At 42.1% G+C, this 22,950-nt stretch overlaps 1 protein-coding gene across 1 annotated transcript in view; it reads left to right on the top strand.

Annotated features, from left to right (window-relative positions):
• The window catches only part of LOC142601053 (protein ELYS-like), a 29,491-nt gene that overhangs the window by 2,980 nt on the left and 3,561 nt on the right, over positions 1–22,950 (top strand). The window contains exons 3-18 of the mRNA XM_075748834.1: positions 14–194; positions 960–1,167; positions 1,768–1,884; positions 2,870–2,954; positions 13,472–13,622; positions 15,827–15,959; positions 16,046–16,227; positions 16,694–16,755; positions 17,230–17,358; positions 18,610–18,700; positions 18,790–18,879; positions 19,035–19,175; positions 19,953–20,057; positions 20,824–20,917; positions 22,048–22,171; positions 22,289–22,345. Coding sequence (XP_075604949.1) covers positions 14–194; positions 960–1,167; positions 1,768–1,884; positions 2,870–2,954; positions 13,472–13,622; positions 15,827–15,959; positions 16,046–16,227; positions 16,694–16,755; positions 17,230–17,358; positions 18,610–18,700; positions 18,790–18,879; positions 19,035–19,175; positions 19,953–20,057; positions 20,824–20,917; positions 22,048–22,171; positions 22,289–22,345 — 1,950 coding nt within the window. The remainder of the gene's footprint in view (positions 1–13; positions 195–959; positions 1,168–1,767; positions 1,885–2,869; positions 2,955–13,471; positions 13,623–15,826; positions 15,960–16,045; positions 16,228–16,693; positions 16,756–17,229; positions 17,359–18,609; positions 18,701–18,789; positions 18,880–19,034; positions 19,176–19,952; positions 20,058–20,823; positions 20,918–22,047; positions 22,172–22,288; positions 22,346–22,950) is intronic.

Raw genomic sequence — 22,950 nt, 5'->3', positions numbered from 1 at the left:
TGTTTTCCTGTAGGTAACTGCTGTAGAACCCATAACTAATCACGGAGGAGCCAGTGTGAGCACTCGGCACCTGCATCAGAGTCTACGATGGCTCTTTGGAGTGGCAGCAGTGGCTACAGATGTTGGTCATCTGCTTCTGGTTGACCTTTGTTTGGATGATTTATCTTGCAGTCAGAATGAAATAGAAGCATCAGGTAAGCTTGCGGGTTTTAAACCTGAACTTAAAAATAAGCAAACTTGTGTCTTTTAAATAAGCAGTATGCATCGCGCTTTGACGACGCTAGTGTGCAGATGTTTATGACTAGTAGTTACAGGTGGCGTTTTGACATCGTACAGTCCCAAACCTCCTAATGCTATAAATGCCCCCCTCCCACCGAGATCCCTATGTGACTACGATTCTTGCCCCGGGAGGTGTGGGAATTTTACCATCTGACTTGATGGAACTGTCTGATAGGACGTTGTGTCAGAGGTGCCAAGAACATTCTTGGGAATGTCCTTCTGCTTCTGTGAATTGACTTGGGGCAAATGTTAGGCTTGTTTTTTCAGATAAATCCGACTTATCACAAGTCATGCGTTGGGAGGAATGAAACCTCTAATTTGCGTATGCAGCTTGCATACACTCTTTTGGCTATTACAGCAGTGGCTTCAGGAGTTGATGTCACTTGAGATAGCTTCATCCTGAGGCCCAAACTCCTGATTTACAAAGTCCAAGAAGAATTTGTCTCTGAAGGTTACACTTTTACCTGGTTTTGGAATGTGAGTGAGAATGCCTGTCCAGTCAGAGGGTTCTTCTGTTCTTTGCGTACATACAAAATGGAAATAGCAAAGAAAGCGTTGCGTAAATAGGTATTTTGCCTGGGATGGTGGAGTTAGATTATACATGTTGTCACGTCAGTGTTTAAAATGCAACCTAAATGGACTAACACATTCATTTATTGCCTGGTTTTGTGTGTGTGTAGATCTAGAAGTTGTCACTAGAATTCCTGCTGAAGTTCCGCAAAGAAGAGAAACTGTGACCAGAGAAGGGAGACATCTGTGTTTTCAATTACAAACCCCTTCAGGAACAGCCGTATCAACCTTGTGCTACATAAGCAGAAGCAATCAGCTCGTTGTGGGTTTTTCAGATGGCTACCTGTCACTATGGAATATGAAAACTCTGAAGAGGGAGTAAGTAGGCCTTTATACTTGGCCATGTCTGGAGGTGCAGGGGTCTCAATCTTTTGCTTAAGGAAGCATGTTAATTTAAAGAGAACTTTTGAATATAATCTTGGAATGTTCAGAAATCCTCTTCTGAAAGAACTCTTCAGTCATAGATGGATTAAGTGGACTGCCTTCTCCCCAATGGACAAAGGATTGTTTTCCTTATTGTGCCTGTGGATTGAGGATTTGTGGAAGGCATGCTTCTTTGGGTTATGTCAAGCAATTAGGATGTGATAGAGCTGATTTCTAGTAGTCAGTGAAGCCAGGAAATGCATGTATCTTGATGAAACAACAGGTTTTTGAATTGCAGTAGCTAGTTCTGAAAAACAATTTCTGGCATACATTGAAAGGTTATTGCATTTGATGGACAGTAACTTCCTCACCTCTTGACTGTTGCTTGAAAAGTAGTCGCTTCCTTGACTCAACTTGTTCGAGACAGAAGTATGAGCTTCTGTACTTTGAAGATAAACATATAAGGTGCTCTTTTCTCAGAAGATGCTTCTATCCTTCTACAAACAATTAGGGCCAGTAGGCTTACTTTTTTTTTTTTTTTTTTTAAACCTGTAGGCACCACTCTCAGCTTGAAGGAGGCCGGATTCCTGTCTATGCTGTTACTTTTCAAGAGCCTGAGAATGATCCTCGCAATTGTTGCTACTTGTGGGCTGTTCAGTCTACACAAGAAAGGTGAATAAAAACTTACCATGAACCACTGATTTTTTTTTTTTTTCCCAATAAGCTTTCACCTGCAGTGGATACATGTATATTTGTTTTGTTTATTTAGCTGTGCAGGAGATACTCTCAGGTACAGAAGGCGTTAAGCTTACAATGCAATTTTTACAGGATTGAACAGGTGTGAAGAGGGACCTACTAGTTCCCGCCTTCTGAAAGGAGGCAAAGCAGCAGTGGCTAGTTTTTTGTGCTTGCATTCTTCAATGATTTCCTTTGTTTCTTGATGATTGCTTCACAATGTGTTTGATATTCACACCATGGTATTAAAATACCATTAAACGTAGCTGAGGCTGCGGATCTGGAGGAGTAAACACCCTGATCTAACGGCCTGCTGCCCCTAAAGGAGGGAGGTGCCAGCATTGCCCGTTACTTGGTGCCAACTGGAGCAGTCTCTGGAGCCTTTGTGAGCCAGTTGAGGTCCCCTGGGAGAGAACGGTCACTGTTCAGCAGACGAGCCAATGGTTTCCTGCTGGGCCGATGAACCAAATCAGAATGTGGAAGGGTGCAGTGTTTGCAAGAGAGAGACCGGAACTTTGGTGGTAAGAGAAGGGGAGAAAGAGATCTATCTCTCCTTCAGCATCAGCGAGCTACTTAATCAGCTCAGCTGTTCGTAGAGTTGCAATCTTTTTAAGTTTGACTTTAAAGCGGTTTTGATTGAGAACTCTTCACTGTGAAGAACTATTTCCAACATTTTTTAGTCCATACACCGTATTAAAGCTTTCAAATTGGTTAGCATTTGCCCCTGAAGCTGTTAGTGTCAACGTTTCCTCCTTTGTGTTTTACCGACTAAATGTGACCGATTACCGTGTTTTGGGAAATGGTGGTATTCTTTTCAGCAAGAGCATGCCATTAAGAAAACCTCAGTCTAGATCTAATAAAATGATAGTGAGTACTATAAAGCAGCTTTGTAATCAAAGTTTATAATTTATACCTTTTTCAGTGAAGGTGATGTTGTGAGTTTACATCTGTTGCAGTTAGCATTTGGTGACAGAAAACGCTTGGCATCAGGACAAGTCATGTATGAGGTAAGAGGTGTATGTATGTGAAAAGATGAAAAGAGCAATTTTCTCGAAGGGATTATCAGCTAAGTGGGCCAGGGTAATATTTACCCTCAAAATTCAGAGCTTAGTAAAAAACCCAACAAATCAGTGTTTTGCTGAGTCTTCTTGGGCGTGGCCTTTGTCCACACTTCTTGAAAACAAGTCATACAATTTTATACTGCAGTGTCATGTGTTCAAACCAGATTCATCTATAAAGAGTCCATATAAATTCAATTCATGAAGAGGGAACAGCTTTTACAAATAAAATTATTCTTAATTTAAGCATCAAAGTAGTGGCCTGTGGGATGAGAAGGTAGGGCTTTGAATAGCCTTCTTTAACCAAACTGCAGACTTGAATAAGATTCTGTGTGTCTCCCTTTCTTAAAATACAGTCATATAACTGTATTCTTTTCTGGTCTTTGGTTTTGTATTCTTGTTTTTCTTTTGAGCTCTTTTAGCTGAACCTCAAATGAAATGTACCTATAGTGTCTTTTAAGTGTTGATCCTGAAACTGTCAAGATAACTGTCTTTCCACTTTTTGGCTGAGTTGCCTATTAAATCTACTCTTAAAGCTACCAAAATATGTAAATACAGTAAACAGTAGTATAATTTAGTCAAAAGACTATACATAATTTTTTAGAACTGGCTTCACAGATGTGTTTAAATATAGATGGGGTATAATTATATCTGAGATATCTAACAGGTATAAGACACATCTGTATAATGTATAAACTTCTTTCCTCCTGTTTTGATACTTTCTCTTGCATATTCTCCATAGGTATGGAATGAAATAGGAGTGACTCTTGTATTGTGGTACTCTGTTTTTATAGGGGCTGTGCATTTTGATTTTTGTTGAAAGAGTTTAGATTTTTGACCTTTTTCCTTATTATATGTAGGAAAGATCCCTTTTCATGTGTAAATGTTGCTTTTGAATAGATAAAGGTTAGATGTTTGGAAAAGGTGGTGTTGCTTTAAAATGCATTATCTATCATGGTGACAAAGTATAAATATCTTAAAGTGATTCAGCGTGACGTAAATATGGGTGTCATCTCTTTGTTTATGTGTAGTTTTTTGATGACATAAATATACAGTGCTCTAGAGGAACAGAGCACCCTGATTATTATTTTTTTTTTTTTTTTTAATTTTAAAAGGGCTTTCATGGCAGTTCACTCCTGCATCTCTTGTAGTGCTTTAAACACTTTGGCAGGTTGATACGAGGAAGATTCTATGATCTTTCTCCAGTTTCACTTTTGAACCTTTGCTGTGTTTTATCCTCTTTTAAAAGTTATTTATAGCTACAGTCTTAGCAGTGGCAAAGACAGTACCTCGTACTGTGTGCTGCTTTGGAAAAACAGCAGTTGTCTATATATGTTTCTCTCGTGGCTACTTTGTTCTGTCTCAATGCTTTAATGTTAAAATGTAGGACCTTTAACTATTTGGCAATTCTTTGTGATGGTCATCTTTCCTGAATAAGATGTGATGAGTGTCAGTTTTTACCTCAGATGGTTGAAATGTTTCTTCAGCCTTTAAAAATGGGTCTACTAGAAATTCCAATTCACACTCTTTTAAAAAAAAAAAAAAAAAAAAAAACAACAGACAAAGCGATTAAATAATGTTATTCTGTTTGTGACCTGGGTAAGCTGTGGTACAGTTAATGTAAGACTTTTAACCCTCTACAGACTATGCTACCGATAATACATTCAAAGGCTTGTAAGAGGTTTCAGGCATCAGTCTCTGGATTTGAGATACTTTACTCCCCTGCTGTTTCTGCTTCCCTATGATGTGTGTTGTGGAAGATTGAAGCAGGAACCAATCTTAGAAGGTAGTTGAAGAGAGAACTAAACAGCTGGACCTTCTGGGGAGAAAAGACAGGTTATTCATCTAGCTTCCAGATGAGCCACTTACATGTGTAGCTTCATACCAAGACCTGATAACCCCTACTGCAAAAGAAAAAAAAAACAACCCCAAAACAACTCCCAAACCCAAAAAACTCCCAAAAGATGCATTAGGACACGATCTGTGCTCTACAGTGGACACGTTTAGTCTCAGAATACTTTCTTGTAGTCACAGATTGGTCAGTACTACATGGCTGTCTGAGTCAAGTTTCTTGTCTGGCTTCAGCGGCAGAAAATTTAAGAGTTGTTCCCATTTGCCAGGCCAAGTTTGAGTAAACAAGGAGGAATCTACTGTTGATCCTTGTTCATTGAATAGAGTTCACAGGAGCTTGAAAGACTTGCCAACTGCAGAAGTGCTCTTATGTTCCAGGAATCAGACTTGAGGCTAGGAAACAGTTCATCCTTGACTTTGTATCATGGTAAAGAGTCACAAATAGGGCTTCTGGAACATGTGCCACTGTGTTTTTATAAATGAGTATCAAACTTGCGTCTCCATTGCCTTCAAGGCTGGGTTAAGTCTGCTCAAGTAATTAAACATAAAGATATGGTTAAGTTATAAAAAGAGACCTTTGAAAGCATATCATCTCAGCAGTTGCTAAATCTAATGCATGAAAGCATGGTCATTGAGCACATCTTAATCTTTGTCCTACTTAATGCTTGCAGATGGACAGAGTATACAGTCTCTACTTTCGTATCAGAGTCTGACCAGTGCATTGCATTTGAAAAGCGTCTTCATATTTGTCCTGGTTGCAGCTGAGATAGAGTTAATTTTCTTTCTAGTAGGCAGTATAGTGCTGTGTTTTGGATTTAGTATGAAAATAATGTTGATAACACACTGATGTTTTTAGTTATTGCTAGGTAGTTGTAGCGTCTACACCAAGTCAAGGACTTCCCAGCTTCCTGTGCCCTGCCAGGTGCACAAGAAGCTGGGAGAGCACAGCCAGGACAGCTGGCCCAGACTGGCCAAAGGGATATTCCCTACCACAGAACGTCATGCTCCGGATATAACTGGGGAAGCTAGCCTGGAGGTGGGATTGCTGCTTGGAAACAGACTGGGCATTGGACTGTTTTGGGTTTTTTCCTTTCACATGTGGTGAGCAGTTGCATTTGTGTATCATTTGTATTATTGTTATTGTTGTTGCTATTATTATTCTCTTCCTTTGTTATCCTATTAAACTGTCTTAATCTCAACCCACGAGTTTTGTTCCATTTTCCTCCCAGTCCCCCTTCTGGGGGGCGGTGAGCGAGCAGCCATGTGGTGCTCAGTTACTAGCTGGGGCTAAACCATGACAGTCCTTTTTGGCACCCAATGCAGGGCGCAAAGGGTTGAGATAACGACAGATCTGACCAGACTGTGTTAAAACAAAGTTGTTATAAGCATTTATTATGTTAGTTTAATTGTGATTGGTCACAGTGTTTATTTGTTCACAGAGTTGTGTTATGTAACACCTTCCTTACTGTTTATCAGTGTTTGTGGTGTTTGTCACCTCTGGGCATTGGGTTAAGGTTATAGGTCTGCTGTTTGGTGTACTACTGGCTTATGGTATGATAAAATCATTGATAGTTGGACCAGTTTTGTATTTGTGTTCAGCAGCAACCGAATCTGTATTCAGTGGTGGCAGAGTGACAGTGATGGCTTCATCTCCGTACTTTGGGAGACATCTGTCAGACGCTATTAATAATTACACTTTTTACTTTTTCTCCTCAGAGGGACAATATATGGGGGAGACATTTTCCTTCACCTTCCCCTTCTTCTCCAGGCTAGTTACAGCAGCTCTTGAGAATGCTGAATATCCTTGGGATGTTCAAACCAGCATGTTTCTGTTGTTAAGTTTCCTGATTGTGGTTCAGGTCTTGTTTAGGGTTAAAAAACTAAGAATACCACCTGGAAATCAAACTCTGGCAACAGGTACCACAGCTGAACCAGAGAACCAACCCATACCGGTATCAATTGCCCCTATACATAAGGAGGAATGGACACGATATTCTCATCCTTTAGTAAAGGATGGTGAAACAGGGCCATCACAAGGACAGGAGGAACAGACAGAATCAAAGGTAATCACCCGATCCCTATCCCTCAGTAAGCTGTGAGATATGCAGAAAGATTTCAGCTGTCAATTAGACAAGCAGCTTGTCACCTGGCTGCTCTGATGGTGGGATAGCAGGGCCAGTAGCCTGGAATTAGAGGCTAGGGAAGCCAAGCAGCTGGGATCCCTGACCAGGGAAGGGGTCATTGACAAGGTGATTGGAAAAGAGACACAAGCCCTCAGCCTTTGGAGGCACCTCTTGTCAAGTGCGAGGGAAAGGTATCCCTTCAAAGAAGATGTTATATGTCACCCAGGCAAGTGGACCACCATGGAGAGAAGTATCTAGTACCTGAGGGAATCAGCCATACGGGAGGTGGTTTATTATGACCTCGACAATATGCAGTTACCCACAGGTCCAGTGTACCCAACCCATGTGGCAGAGGTTTGTACAGAGCGCACCACCAGCATATGTCAAGTCATTGACAGTACCGGCCTAGAAAGACGAAGAGGCACCAATGGCGAATGAAGTGGTTGGCCAACTCCGGCAATATAAAGAAAATCTCCGTTATTCCCTACAGACCTGTGTCTCAGCTGTGGAAAGACTGTCCTAAAAATCCAAAAACCTGTTTGAGAAACTGTCCTGGGAGGTCCAGCAACTCAAAGAGAATATGTCCAATTCCCTGCTTGTATGGACCAGTATCTCAGCTGTTAGGATTAAGCATTCCTTTGCTCAAGAGAGGATATAGAGGGTACACACTACGAGGCACCCTGTGGCTTTACCTGTGTGACCACAGAGAGGACATGAGGAAGTGGGATGGAAATCCTACCTCCACCCTAGAGGCACGGGTACATGAATTGCAAGGAAAAATAATTACAAGTGGGAGTTCTTCAGGAGAAGTGCTGCTCCAGTGGGCAGTTCCCCAGACAGAGTAGGAGGGCTGATTATCTGATCTTATAGAAGGAGGTTCTGATTTGTATTTACCCTTGTAAGGGTAAATAAGTAACAAGGATGAGATTTGAACCAACTTGCGCCACACCAACTCATTCGTTGGTAACGAATGCGATGACCAGGATTAGAGAGGTCCTGTCTCTAGCCAAGTGGAGGAAAGGGAGAACTAGGATTACTTAACTGTGTGGATTTCATGGCCTGGCATGTCAGACCCTCAGGAGCATAAAGCTGTAGTAGACACCGGTGCAGAGTGTACCCTGATGCCATCAGGCCACGAAGGGGCAGAATCCATCTGTATTTCTGGAGTGACGGGGATCCCAACACCTGACTGTACTGGAAACTGAAGTGAGTCTAACTGGGAATGACTGGGAAAAGCACCCCATTGTGACTGGCTCAGAGGCTCTGTGCATCCTTGGCATAGACTACCTCAGGAGAGGGTATTTCAAAGACCCCAAAGGGTACCGGTGGGCTTTTGGAGTAACTGCCTTCGAGATGGAGGAAATTAAACAGCTGTGTACTCTGCCTGGTCTCTGAGGGGCCTTGTGTTGTGGGGTTGCTCAGGATTGAAAAACATCAGGTGCTAATCACTACCACAACAGTGCACTGATGGCAATACCGCACCACTTGAGACTCCCTAATTCCCATTTCAAGCTGATTCATCAATTGAAGGGTCATGGAGTGATCAGCAGAACCTGCTCACCTTTTAACAGTCCCCTATGGCCAGTGTGGAAGTCCAGTGGAGAGTGGAGGCTGACAGTAGACTATTGTGTCCTGAATGAAGTCATGCTGCTGCTGAGTGCTGCCGTGCTGGAAATGCTAGAGCTTCATTGTGAACTGGAGTCAAAGGCAACCGAGTGGTATGCCATAATTGATATTGCTAATGTGTTTTGCTCAATCCCTTTGGCAGCAGAGTGCGGGCCAGTTTGCTTTCACTTGAAGGGGTGTCCAGTACACCTGGAATTGACTGCCCCATGGGTGGAAACACAGCCCCACCGTTTGCCATGGACTGATCCAGACTGCATGGGATGGAACAAGGTGAGGCTCCAGAACACCTGCAATACATTGGTGATATCATCATATAGGACACCACAGCAGAAGAACTTTTTGAGAAAGGGAAGAAAATAATCCAAATCCTTCTGAAAGCCAGTTTTGCCATAAAACACAGGTCAAGATCCAGTTTTTAGGAATAAAATGGCAAGATGGGCGTTGTCAGATCCCAATGGATGTGATCAACAAAATAGCAGCTATGTCTCCACTGACTAGCAAAAAGGAAGCACAAGCTTTCTTAGGCGTTGTAGTTTTCTGGAGAATGCATATTCCGAATTGCAGTCTTAATTGTAAGCCCAATCTGTCAAGTGACCTAGAAGAATGATTTAGAACAAGGCCCTGAGCAATGACAAGCCTTTGAACAAATTAAACAGGAAATAGTTCATGCAGTAACCCTTGGTCTAATCCAGGCAGGACTGGATGTAAAAAATGAGCTTTATACCACAGCCGGAGAGTGTCCCTACCTGGAGTCTCTGGCAGGAAGCACCAGGGGAAACTTGAGGTCAGCCCCTGGGGTTTTGGAGTTGGGGGTACAGAGGATCTGAGGCCCGCTACACTCCAACTGAAAAAGAGATATTGGCAGCCTATGAAGGGGTTCGAGCCACTTTGGAAGCGATTGGTACTGAAGCATGGCTCCTCCTGGCACCCTGACTGCCTGTGCTGGGCTCAGTGTTCAAAGGGAGGGTCCGCTCTACACATCGTGCAACTGACACTATGTGGAGTAAATGGGTGGCACTGATCACACAGCAGGCTCAAATAGGAAACCTCAGTTGTGCAGGAATTCTGGAAGTGATCACAGACTGACCAGAAGGCAAAAATTTCAGAATGTTGCCAGAGGAGGAAGTGACACGTGAAGAGGCCCCATGGTATAATAAACTACCAGAAAATGAGAAGCCATATGCCCTGTTCACTGATGGGTCCTGTTGTATTGTAGGAAAACATCAAAGGTGGAAGGCAGCTGTTGTGGAGTCCTACATGACAAATTGCAGAAGCTGCTGACGGAAAAAGTGAATTGAGCCAGTTTGCAGAGGTGAATGCCATCCAGCTGGCTTTAGACACTGCTGAAAGAGAGAAGTGGCCGGTGTTCTACCTCTGTAGTGACTCACGGCTGGTGACAAATGCTCTGTGGGAGTGGTTACAGCAGTGGAAGCAGAAAAACTGCTAGCACAGAGGCAAACCCATCTGGGCTGCCGAATTATGGCAAGACATTGCTGCCCAGCTAGAGAAGCTGGTTGTAAAAGTACATCATGTAGATGCCCACGTACCCAAGAGTCGGGCCACTAGGGAACGTCAGAACAACCAGCAGGTGGATCAGGCTGTTAAGATTGAAGTGGCTCAGTTAGATCTGGGCTGGCAACGTAAGGGTGAATTATTTATGTCTTGCTGGGCCCATGAGGCCTTGGGCCATCAAGGAAGGGATACAACGTATAGATGGGCTCATGATCGAGGGGTAGACCTAACTATGGACACTATTGCACAGGTCATCCATGAATGTGAAACATGCACTGCGATCAAACAAGCCAAGCAGATAAAGCCTCTGGTGTGGAGGACGATGGCTGAAATAAATAGAAATATGGGGAGGCCTGGCAGATTGGTTATATCACATTCCCACAAACCTGCCAAGGCAAGCGCTATGTACTTAAAATGGTGGAAGCACCTGCCAGATGGCTGGAAACATATCCCGTGCCCCATGCCACTGCCCGGAACACTATCCTGGGCCTTGAAAAGCAAGTCCTATGTCGATGTGGCACCCTGGAAAGAATTGAGTCAGACAACGGGACTCATTTCTGGAACAACCTCATAGACACCAGGGCCAAGGAGCATGGCATTTTTAGTGGGTGTATCACATCCCCTACCATGCACCAGCCTCTGGGAAAATGATACAATGGACTGTTACAGACTACACTGAGAGCTATGGGTGGTGGGACCTTCAAAGACTGGTATACACATTTAACAAAGGCTTCCTGGTTAGTCGACTCTAGGGTATCTACCAGTCAAGCTGGCCCTGCCCAATCAAACCTTCCATGTACTGTAGAAGGGAAAAAAGTCCCCGTAGTGCATAAAGAATATGTTGGGGAAGACAGTCTGGGTTACTCCTGCCTTGGGCAAAGGCAAACCTATCCATGGGATTGCTTTTGCTGAAGGGCCTGGGTGTACTTGGTGGGTAATACGGAAGGATGGGGAAGTTCTATGTGTACCTCAAGGGGATCTGATTTTGGGTGAGAATAGTCAATGATTTAAATTGTATGATGTTAATTGCTACGTAACAGCGCATGTCATCACTACTATGATTGCTATATGCCATAACAACAGTATTACAGTAAGAATCACCCAAAGTAATGAAGTGAATTCTGATGAAACCAGAGCTGGCTTCAGTAACTGGCACCCAGCAACTTTGAGATCGACTTTTCAACCCACAGACGGTGAGCGTGGACCGCACCAGATGCATCCAGAGCTCATAGCTGATGTAGCATGCAACTGCCCAACAGCACACGCCCTCCTGCCCTGACAGACTGTTATGACAGTTGGAGCCCCAAAGTCATAGACTAAATTAACTCAATGGACATTTTAGAGGGATAGCGCATAGACTAAGAGAATGATATCTATGTGTATATATCAAAAGACAGGAAAAGCGATGGTGATTAATTGGAATGTATTGGGAAGTATAGGACCTCGGCATGATGTAGGTGGTATGGAATAAGAGGTTGATACTGTCCCAGTTTCAGCTGAGATAGATTTTATTTTAGTAGCCAGTATAGTGCTGTGTTTTGAATTCAGTATGAAAATAATGTTGATAACACACTGATGGTTTTAGTTGTTGCCAGGTAGTTGTAGTGTCTGCACCAAGTCAAGGACTTCCCAGCTTCCCACGCCCTGCCAGGTGCACAAGAAGCTGGGAGAGCACAGCCAGGACAGCTGGCCCAGGCTGGCCAAAGGGGTATTCCCTAACATCATGCTCTGGATATAACTGGGGAAGCTAGCCAGGAGGTGGGATCACTGCTCGGAAACAGACTGGGCATCAGATTGGGTTTTTTAGTGGGTTTTTTTTTTTTTTCCCCCCCCTTTCACATGTGGTGAGCAATTGCATTTGTGCATGATTTGTATTATTGTTGTTGTTGTTGCTATTGTTATTATTCTCTTTCTTTGTTATCCTATTAAACTGTCTTTATCTCAACCTACTAATAGTTTGTTGGGTTGGGGTTTTTTTTTTCCCTATTCTCCTCCCAATCCCCTTGCGGGGGATGGAGGGGTGAGCGAGTGACTGTGTGGTACTTAGTTATGGGCTGGGGTTAAACCATGATAATATTTTACTGGTCTATAAAGCCATTACTTAACATCTTCCATACAGTGCAGTTCCTTAACTTAGAGTTGCTTACCCCAGTGTGGTAAACTTAAAATACACAGCTTTATTTAAGAATCATTTTTCTTCTTAGTAATAAAAGACTTTTTCTTAATTATTACTTTTTTTCTAGACAGATTTGATGTTTATTTGTAGTATTTCCTAAAACCATTAAGAGAAAGCTTGTCTCTTCTCAGGTTAGGTGAATTAGATGTATCCTGTGAGATCATATGAGAATGTGTTGTTTCATGCCAGCTCATTTTAGAGGTCTGAAAATTTAGGAAACTTGGGTAGAACGTGGTAGGATCAGGTTTTGGGTTGTATTTTGTTTGCTGGTGGTTTTTTGTTGGGTTTTGTCTGTGTGTATGTTTGGTTGGGTTGTTTTGTTGTTGGTTTTGTTGTTGTATTTTTTTTTTTAATTCTAGAACTGCTATTTGTCCACAGTACACACAACTCATGTTCTGTGGTGGACAGTTTGAACAAATGCTGTTTTTGGAAAATGGTGGTATTAGAGGTTCAACACAATCCTGCCAGGGTTTCTGTATATCTCAAAGTAGTTTGCTTACTCTGTAGTAATTTGTGATCCTAAACGCGTTGTCCATGTGCATCCCCTGTCCTATTTTCCCCTATTGCTGTGGGCTGTGCTTGGTGAAGGAACCGAGGGATATTTCACCCGTTAGTCTCTGACAAGATTAGAGGAGGAGCTGGTAAGAGCTTCATGGTTGAAATAAGATTGTGAATCAGTAGGAAGTTCTCATAGTTACTAGAGGGATGCATGTTCACTCTAGTGGTGTGCCTAATACCCCTCAACAGAGCTTTAGCTGCTGTAATACAACGACTTTTCTAACTTCATCAGTTCTGTAATCAAGACGTGGAGCAAAGAGCTTTGCGTGCATATGTGTTGCACTATTTCAGACATCTCTCTGTAGATGTATATTTAGGCTTGTAAAGAAACCTTGATGTTGCAAGCAATTCTGCAAAATATATTTAGATCTGAATAATGTTAGGGAAATACTAAATTCTGAAAATGAGCAAAGCCTTTACAGCCAAACTTACCCATTACAATCTGACAGTTCTCTTGCACATCAGAAGCAGTTTCTATTTGCCATCAGAAATATGCCCATGGGAAATATACAGTGTAATATGCGTATTTTTTTAGATATATACATTCTTTTATATTTAGGCATAATGTCTGTTTTTATCTCAAAATGACCTTTTCTCTCGTCTTTTATTTTTTTCCCCAGGGTTTGGAATACTGTGACGAAAGGTACAGTTTAGACCTCACGAGTGGAGTCTTTCCCATGAGAGGGCAGACCAGCAATACTAAATTACTGAGCTGTCAGACTGTAGAAAAATTTCGCAACCATGTTGACAGAGAGGAAAGCGTTAATGAAGGTTTGTTCTGACGTCCGTGTTTGGTTGTTCTCAAAGAAATGGGCTTGGAATCTTAAGCAGTGAGTGCTGTTCTGTACCCACAGCCTGAAAGTCTTAAATGCCTGTATAGAGTAGCTTGTTGGGCTTATTTAAAAAGAAAAATTGGGTGCTTAAGATACGTGGGGGGACTTTAAGGGAAAAAATAGCTTTTATTTTATGCTTGCTGACATGCTATAGCAATGAATGGTGGGGTCATCTGTATAACGCTTGTCAGTCATTTTATTCCTCCAACTGTCGTCTTTGAATGATAAGGTCGTTCTCTCCATTGCCTAGGAGTGCTACGTGGTTGTTTTTTTTCCTGTTCGAACCTATGTCTGCCTCTGCATCCAGCTGGTGGCCGGTCACCAGTGGTGCTCCCCAGGGCGCGGTACTGGGGGCAGTTCTGTTTAATATCTTTACCAAAGGTCTGGACGAGGGGATTGAGTACAGTGTCAGTAGGTTTGCAGATGACACCAGGTGGGGCAGAAGGGTTGATCTGGTCGAGGGTCGGAAGGCTCTATGGAGGGATCTGGACAGGCTGGACTGATGGGCTGAGACCAATTGTGTGAGAGTCAGGAAGGCTCGGTGCCAGGTCCTGCACTTGGGTCACAGCAACCCCATGCAACGCTACAGGCTTGGGGAAGAGTGGCTGGAAAGCTGCTCGGTGGAAAAGGACCTGGGGGTGTTGGTCAACAGCTGGCTGAATATGAGCCGGCAGTGTGCCCAGGGGGCCAAGAAGGCCAAGAGCATCCTGGTTTGTATCAGGAGTAGCGTGGCCAGCAGGACTAGGGAAGTGATTTGGCACTGGTGAGGCTGCCCTTCAAATACTGTGTTCAGTTTTGGGCCCCTTGCTGCAAGAAGGACATTGAGGTGCTGGAGTCTGTCCAGAGAAGGGCAATGAAGCTGGCGAAGGGTCTGGACAACAGATCTCATGTGGAGGGGCTGAGGGAACTGGAGTTGTTGTTGGTCTCTTCTCCCGAGTAACAAGTGATAGGATGAGAGAAAACAGCCTCAAGTTGTGCCAGGGAAGGTTCAGATTGGATATGAACTGAAAGGGTTGTCAGTCATTGGAACAGGCTGCCCAGGGAAGTGGTTGAGTCACCATCCCTGGAGGTATTTAAAAGACGTGTAGACATGGTGCTTAGGGACATGGTTCTGTGGTGGACTTGGCAGTGTTAGGTTTGCAATTGGTCTTTTCCAACCTAAATGATTCTATGATCTGCCTGTCCATTGTTTCCTCTCTAAATCTAATAGGTTCCTACACCTACGAGTTCTTAAAGCAATAGCTTGTCTCTATACAGAGTTGAAACACTCATGGTGTCTTTCATTATCTTGCACTAGTTACATAGACATCTCTGGGTTTACAGATTGAGTTATGCTCTGACCATATGTTTGAGCGATAAGTTTCTTAGCCTTTTGGATTGACTGCAGCATTCACCATCCCTCTCTTCTTACTGCCCTTAACTGACGTCTGATGCTACAAAGAGGACACTTGCATGATCTCTCTGGGCTATTTCTCTTACCTTTGACTTAGTCCTGAAGCGGCAGCTTCCATCTCTTTTGTGATGCCATCCTCTATCAACAGTGTGTCAAAATCCAATAAAAACCTCTTTGGATTGGGAGCACTGGAGTATAACTTTGTGAATGTTTTATGTTAAAATCTGGTTTCCAATTTCCTGCTCTCTGTGTGCGATTATTTCTTTAATGTGATCATTGCGTTCTTTCCTTCTGACTATGCTGGAAAGGAGCTATTCTTAAAACTTGTCGTTGAGTCAGATCTGGAAATTAATAATACCAGCTGAGTGATACATGTGTATACGATAAATGTTTGTGTGCTTTCTGAAAGTAGCAGTGTGTGTGTGTTCCTAGCATATTTTTGTTGCTAAACTCTTCATCTAGCTAAATGTCTTGATCAACTCTTACTATACGGAAAGGTCGCTTAGCTAATAATTGTGTATTTGATTTGGCTTGGAACTGACACAATGTGAACAAGAAAAAGGGGCAGTCTGACTCAGGTCTATCACAGAGAGTTTGCTATTCCATAATTTTTTTAAATTGTGCTTAGTAAGTGGTGTGTTTGCTGAGTGATATAGCAGCATTGAGCCAAAATAGAAAGGTGTGTTTTAAAAATATTGGATATATCCTATTTTCTACCAATAAGAAACAATGTCATGTCTTTTTTACAGTAATATCGCCTGACACCAGTGTATCTATCTTCAGTTGGCAAGTGAATACCTACGGTCAGGGAAAACCATCTACTTATTTGTGTGTATTTGACATTAATCGCTGGTATCACGCTCAAATGCCAGATTCGCTAAGGTAGTTTTTTGTTAAGTTGTTGTCAGTATGCCTAAAACAATTCCTTTGAATGTCGGCGTTTAGCTTATGGACTGGTTTTCTTTAAGGCCGGAAGAATTTCTTCATGATTGCCCCTATTTTGCAATGTGGTCACTGGATACTGTGATAAACATGACTTCTCCAAACGTCATTTTGGATATTCTGGTACATGAGCGGAGTCTAAGTCGGGGAGCTCCTCCATCTTATCCACCACCTGAGCAGTTTTTCCATCCAAGCACCTATAACTTTGGTAAGTATTTCACCGCTTTTAATAGCGATAAGCTTAAACTGAGGACAGATGCCATTTATTGGTTCTCCTGTTCATTGTCACTCCAAAACCAAACCAAACCACCCAACCCCCCCCAAACCCAACTCTGGTTAGGTTGTACTAAGAAGGTATTGAATACTGTGAAACATAACTGAGAGTCTGCTGAGTGTTGGGTTTTGGTGCTTTTGTAATGTAGCTTGTGAAGTGGTGATGGTTGTGAAATGAAATGACTTTGAACTGAAGCTCAAAGCACAGCAACTGGATAGCACTAGAGATAAAATTTCTACAGGCAGTGATTGTTTTTTTAAAAAAAAGTGTGTAAGTGATCTGAAGAAGAAACTGGGTACTCAGTTCCCTCTTTCCGGGTACTGCTATTTAAAAAATGTAAGCTGGTCAGAACATAAGTGTGAGAGTATGGAAGGTTGTCACACGTTCGTTGTTCCTGCAGATGGTACGTGCTTGCTGAACTCCGGAGTTGTTCGTATGACTTGCACCGGCTTCCAGAAGGAGGTGATCTTTTACTGTATCTTCTTTATTGAGAGTGTGGAGAGATGTAGCTTTTCTAAGTTTTCTATTGCACCGCTTTCCACGTCAGAGACCCTTTTATGCTCACCTTGCCCATCCGCAGGCACAATTGCAATCGTGTCCTGCCAGTTTTATGCAAATGGTAATGTTTTTGTTTGACTCTCAGGACTGTAAAACTACCATTGTCTCCTCGTGAAGCACGAGGAGGGATTGAACGTCTAGAAAGGAATGCACCGTTGCTCTGGGAGCAAGAACAGAAGTGCTGTGGAAGTCGGGGAGGGAGAGCTGTTACTTCTTTATTACCCATCAGTTGAACTGCCTGCATAGTCCTGAGTTAGGGTTTTGATCCGTGATAAACTTGGAGGAGGGTTGACAGACTGGAGGAAATGAAAAATTATGTAAGTGTTTGAGAGGAAATGAAATGCTGCCTTAATCTGTAGTTCTTGATTGATGTTTCAGACCCTGAAGTTTTTAAAGAAATCCGGTCCTTCGATAAGTGAAGCCATTCACGGTAGCTACAGGAGGTGTCTTGTAGCTGGCTTGCTGTCTCCACAACTAGCTGATGTCCAGCCATCTAGTTTGAGTCAGGTGAGTGCATAGCAGGGAATCCCGGGGGGAAATGCATCCATCTTGTCTGACAGGGCTGTTGAAGCTACAAGACATGATGATCTGATTGTCCTAATATTTGCAAGTTGCATTGAAAGGCAGGTGTTGACTTTAGTTAGCAGAAGTAATAGTCGTCTTAGATCCAAACTACTGAGTTTGACTGGGAACAGCCCAAATAGATCTGTCGTTAGAGACCCGTCTGTTAATTCTGTGCCACAGATGCGCCCAAGGAAGTGTGCAATCAGTGCTGGTTGTGTGCAACATGAAGCATCTTTCCCTCAGAAAAACCTGCATCCCCATCACTTTCTCAGAGCGTTAGTTTGGTGCGGTAGCTGGCAATGGGGGCATCAGACTTTGGATGTAAGCTGTTGCAAGCATCAGCTTGCTGCACTGTACGTGATCATTTGCTTCCAAGGAGTTGGGCTGTGGGAAACGCTTCCTGTTGTCAGCTCTACCTGATGATTTCATCACCGCTTCCCTTCATTGGTAGGCTTTTCTGCATCCTGTCAGAGCATAGCTTCCCCTCTGTAGCGTTGCCTTGTGCTACAGTAGCCCAATTTTCTTCTCTTAGACTGACCTGCAACACCTTAATCACCTTAATCTCATGACACCCACCGTAGTGACTTCAGCCCCCTCTGTCGTAGGTTTTCTAGAAAAAGATTACCACTACAGTACAATACAGTATTTGAATGGCCTAAATTTTAAACCTATTAGCATTTATATGTTTTACTTCTGTCATTTTAGAAAATTGTAACTTTAATGTTTACGGTGACAGAACTGCTTCATGTCTTTTTAGTTGAGAAAGATATGTGAGCTTAGCTTCACTGTTTCCATGCAAATATTGCATGGTTGTGTTTGTTCTGTCTCCTTTGTGCATTCCTGATGGCAAACTTACACACATAAAATGCCTCATGGGTATTAGTAGAGGATGTTACTGAAAAGAGTGAACTGGAAGTAAGTACCTTAAGACCATATTGCAGAGGCATGCACATAAAGTTAGCATTACCCTTTAGTAAGTTGAAATGTCAGAGGAAAAGTTAATGTGTTCCTCAGACCAACAAGCAGTCCAGCCTGTGGCCAGAATTATGAAAAAAAAAGTGGAATTAGTTGCATGTGTAGTAATTGACTTTACGATGTCTGAATGAGTATGCATTAGAAACCAACCTTTACTGTTGGTGGTTCAGATGTTGAAAGTATGTAAGATTCTCATTCTGTTTTGCCTGTGGTGTTTAGGAGGAGCAGTTGGAAGCAGTATTGTCAGCTGCTGTCCAGACAGGTTCTTTAGAACTTCTGACTGGATGGATTAAACATTGGGCATCTGAAGGTAATACTTCTTATGTTGGTTTTATGTTATATTTTTTTTTTAGTTTGAAGGTGTTGATTCACTTCTTTTCTGTTTTCTTTTTTTTAAAGAGCAGCCATGTTCTGCTACTATTTTACGGTTTGTTCTTGAGTGGACGTGGAACAAAGTGATCTATACAAAAGATGAGTTTGACCAAATGTGTGAGTACTAGCATAGTCATTCTGCAACCATAAAGTCATTCCTTCTAATTGAGCTTATTCAGTAATCTGCCAGTATATTCACGTGGTTCTTTAAGGGCACTTTGAAACTCTGGAATTGCTCTGAGGCTAATGATTTACTGTTTGTTCTTGAACAGGTGTTCCGCTCTTTGATGGCTCTTGCAACTTCATTGACCCACAGACTTTACAGTCTCTTCAGCACTGCCAGTTGCTTTTGAGCAACCTTAGCAGAGTCTTAAACTGTTTTCTAACAGAAGCACAAGAGCTTACTGAAAAAGGTTTGTAATGGTATTGCTAAATATTTGGTATGTTTTATTAAGATTTGGAATGATGCTTGGGATGTAATTGTGGAAACATGAGCTTTTGTTAGTTTTGATGATTGGAAGATGGTCAGATTTAGCTGGGAGAAGGGGCTTAAATGGGAGAAGTTGTGACTGCCACTTGATATGCATTGAGTTCAGGGAAATAGTTTGTTGTGAGGTTCATGCAAGTGGGCAGCAGAGGAGGCGACATTCAGCAAGAAGCTACATAGGCAACGGGGTTGGAATGACAGCAACTGAATGTGGTAATGCTGAAAATGATTCTGTGTAGTTCTTAGCTAGCAATTTATAATTGCATGCGAATATTGGACTGCAAATTGCTCAAAAAGATCAAGGAAGCATAAAGGAGTAACTTGTAAAGTATGTTACTGGAGTGTCTATAGCTTTTTCTATTCCCAACTGTTCTTGGCATATTGAGGAAAACAAAAAGACTATGCCTTTGCTAGTATGCCTTTACCTGGCCTTTGCTATAGCAAAAATCTCTGCTATGTGAAAAACAAATGTCTAATGAGTGTATTTAACCTTTAGTGAATCTGGTTCTTTGTAGGGGCTGCTTTTTGTTTTGGTGGTGATTGTGTGTCTTTTCTTCAAGAAAGAGAGTGATACGCAGTGAAGAATGCATAGAGAAAAATGTCTACCCTGTAATTTGTATACTTTCTGTTTAGTATGATGAAGGGAGTTTTGTAAAAACGGAAGGAGTTGCGTAACAAAAATCCTCTTACGCCTTTTTTTCAGGCTTTGCAAACTTGACAAATAAGCGGGTGGTAACTAACCTCGTTGCTTTGTATGCCCAAGTGGTCATCTGGTTCTGTCGATCCAGTCTCCTTCCGGAGGGTTTAGGTAAGCATAATCTGTAATACATTTGCAACAAGGAGACCATCCAGTAAGAGATTCCTATGAAGGCATCCCTAGCCATGCTTTTGCAGAAGTTTTGTCAATAACAAGTGGTGTTGGTGCAGTGGCAGCATATGCTGAAGTTCTGTTGGTGAAATCTGAGATTTTACTGGGTTTTTTTTCAAATACACGGTGTGGCATAATGCACCTAGTTTCTTTCCTGGATGTTTTTCTAGAAATAGCAATATTCGTCTGACCTCAAGGAGTTGCTTACGTCCACAGCTTGAAATACTTGGGATTTTAAACAAATAGCTATTAAGCAACAAATAGTGGAATGCTGGGTTTTACAGTAGAAGCATTACCTGCGTGTTTTGAACTTTTTATGTATTGCTTGAGGAAAAAACACACTTTGGAAATACTTCTTTATTTGGATGGATTATAAATTCTATTGTCAGCTCACATGACGCGTTCAAAAAACCATTCCCTCTGAGAATTGGGTTTTTTTTTTTTTGTAGTGAACTTCAGCTTACCCTTCATGTTCTGGACACTGCATTACCTGTAAACTCAAAATGGCACTTGAGACAAGAGGGAATTGGGTCTTGTGCCTTACATGTCTTTTAGCAAGGGCAGAAATGGGTTCTTTCTTGGCTTCTTTCAGAGTCGGAGGCTTCTTGGTGCTTAGCTTGTATGACCGTCTGTGTCTTTAGTCAAAAATTTTAGTTTAAAAATGTGATATTACTTCTTTAACTTGCTTTTACTTTATTGCCTGTAGATGATGATATGCATTTGTCTCGACCTTTCTACAATTATCCTCTGATTCAGAGCTACTATACCGGTCATCGACAGCAACTTGAGCGTTTATCAAGGTAAGCCTTACAGGGAAACTCTGGAAGACTTCCGCTGCAAATGTAGCTGCGGAAGTGAATGGCTGTTACATCGAGAGTTGTATTTGCTATGCTGAATGCGTTTGCCGGCAATACTCTTCACTTTAGCGATGCATGTGTTCTGTTGAACACAGAGGTTGCTTTCCTGTGTTAAAATGTTTCAGTATACCTCTGCTTAGTACCATTTGTTGGTACCATCGTTTTTTGGGAGCGTACTTCATTCAGGTTGGCTAATCTGTATAATTTGTTACTACTGAAAAAGGTCACCTAGATTAGTCTAGGATCTGTCGTCTCCAGTTGAGCAAAGCACAGTGTCCACAGAACAATTGTTTTGGACACAGAGGAAAGCGTGTTTTTTAAAAAAATCCTCTCTCGTACTGACCAGTAATAGCTGGGAATCATTGTAGTGGCCTAGATCTCCTTTGTGCATTTGTGTCATTTGTGTACGTTGAGTACAGTTGTGCCGTTTACAAAGACAGTCAGAGTTACGTGGAGTTGGCGCACCCAGCGCTCTGCTGGCTGTTGGATAGAAGTCGCTTCCTAATGGAAGCTCTCTTTCCTGGGCTGGCTCACTAGCCTATGGGTGATATGCCTTGGATTAGACGACAATAGGTTTTTCTTTGGAAATTGTACCAAAATGTCCATTGTGTTGTCTCAGCGCTGTGTATTGGAATGCTCCAGTCTGCGGCATTAGATTTGCGTTAAAGAATATTCGTGGTATTTTGATCCTGTGACATGTCCTCAGTATGAGTGTGGTTATTTTTGGCACTTAAAAAACTTTGTTTACGTTTGCTTTGTATTACAAGTAATACAAGAAAAAGGAAAACCTGAAAACTAAAATGTCATTGCAACTTTTCTCTTAATAAGAGAGCTTTTAGGATTTCTATTTTGAAGTCGTTTAATAATTGAGTGTGAACTAATCTACATCTTCCATCGGACTTAGAAATTTCTTTGATGTGCATTTCAAGTGCTAAGCGTGCCTTTGTGTGGTGCTTGCTTTGACTCATGGGAGCTTTTTTTTTCGGTTGTTTTTGACTGGAGGAAATCTGTTACACTGAGAGGCTGGAATTAGTGTTTTACGCTGTGCAAATCCTTGCTACCTTTTGTTCCAGAGGAAAATGGGATTCTGACTGCTTGCTGATTGATGGAATGGTTTCGCAGTTAGGAGACCAAGTTGAGAAGTTGTGGCGGAGAGACGAAGGAGGAACTGGGAAATATCCCCCTGCTAGTTTACATGTGAGTGTCACGTTCACTGCAAACGACAACAAAACCTCAACAAAGCTCCACCCAAAAGCCAATGATTTAGGAAAGGCAAGAGTTTTAAGAAACCTCTTAATTACTTTTTCATTTCAGGCACTGCTGGATCTCTATTTGCTAGAAAGCGTTGAAGAAAGCGACAAACATGCAATTGTATCCTTTCTAGTTATTTTTATTACACCTTCAGTATATGCACATAAATGTTCTTAAATGTTTGTCACCTACGTGTTTAAGAACATTTTTTAATTTTGTTGCTTCGATCACAGTGGAAGTGAAAACATTTGGTTTACAATTAAATTGTAGACAGAAGCATTGTTTTAGTTCTTTGCACTCTGGCTTTTTAATGATGTCTTTTTAATGCTTTGTGGCAAAGTCTTTTCTGATGTGAGGGAGCAGGTTTGCTAAGAAATGTTAAAGCTAAAAAGCTCCCTTAGTTTTTCCTCAAAATTTAAACCCAGGTTTTAATTTTTGTTAAGCGCCCGTATCTGTAGCCAGTGGGTACTTCCTAGAATGATGCGCTACAACATGCTGCTTCAGAGCAAAAGGGATTTCTAACAGTGGTTTACCAGTACAGGTTTTTTGCCGAAATCATCGATTTTCCGGCCCAACTAACAGTGCTTACTTTTGTTCTGTTACAAGTGCATAATAAACAGAGAGAAGGGAAAAGTCATTGGGCAGAAACTTAATTTTTAAGCTGCTGAAGTATACAGAATTGCTTTTGTTGTTTGTTGCCTAACTCAAGAGGGGAGCCCAGAGGG

This window comes from Balearica regulorum, chromosome 3 (assembly GCF_011004875.1).
Source record: "Balearica regulorum gibbericeps isolate bBalReg1 chromosome 3, bBalReg1.pri, whole genome shotgun sequence".
Taxonomy (NCBI): domain Eukaryota; kingdom Metazoa; phylum Chordata; class Aves; order Gruiformes; family Gruidae; genus Balearica; species Balearica regulorum.
This window is presented reverse-complemented; position numbering and strand designations above follow the sequence as displayed.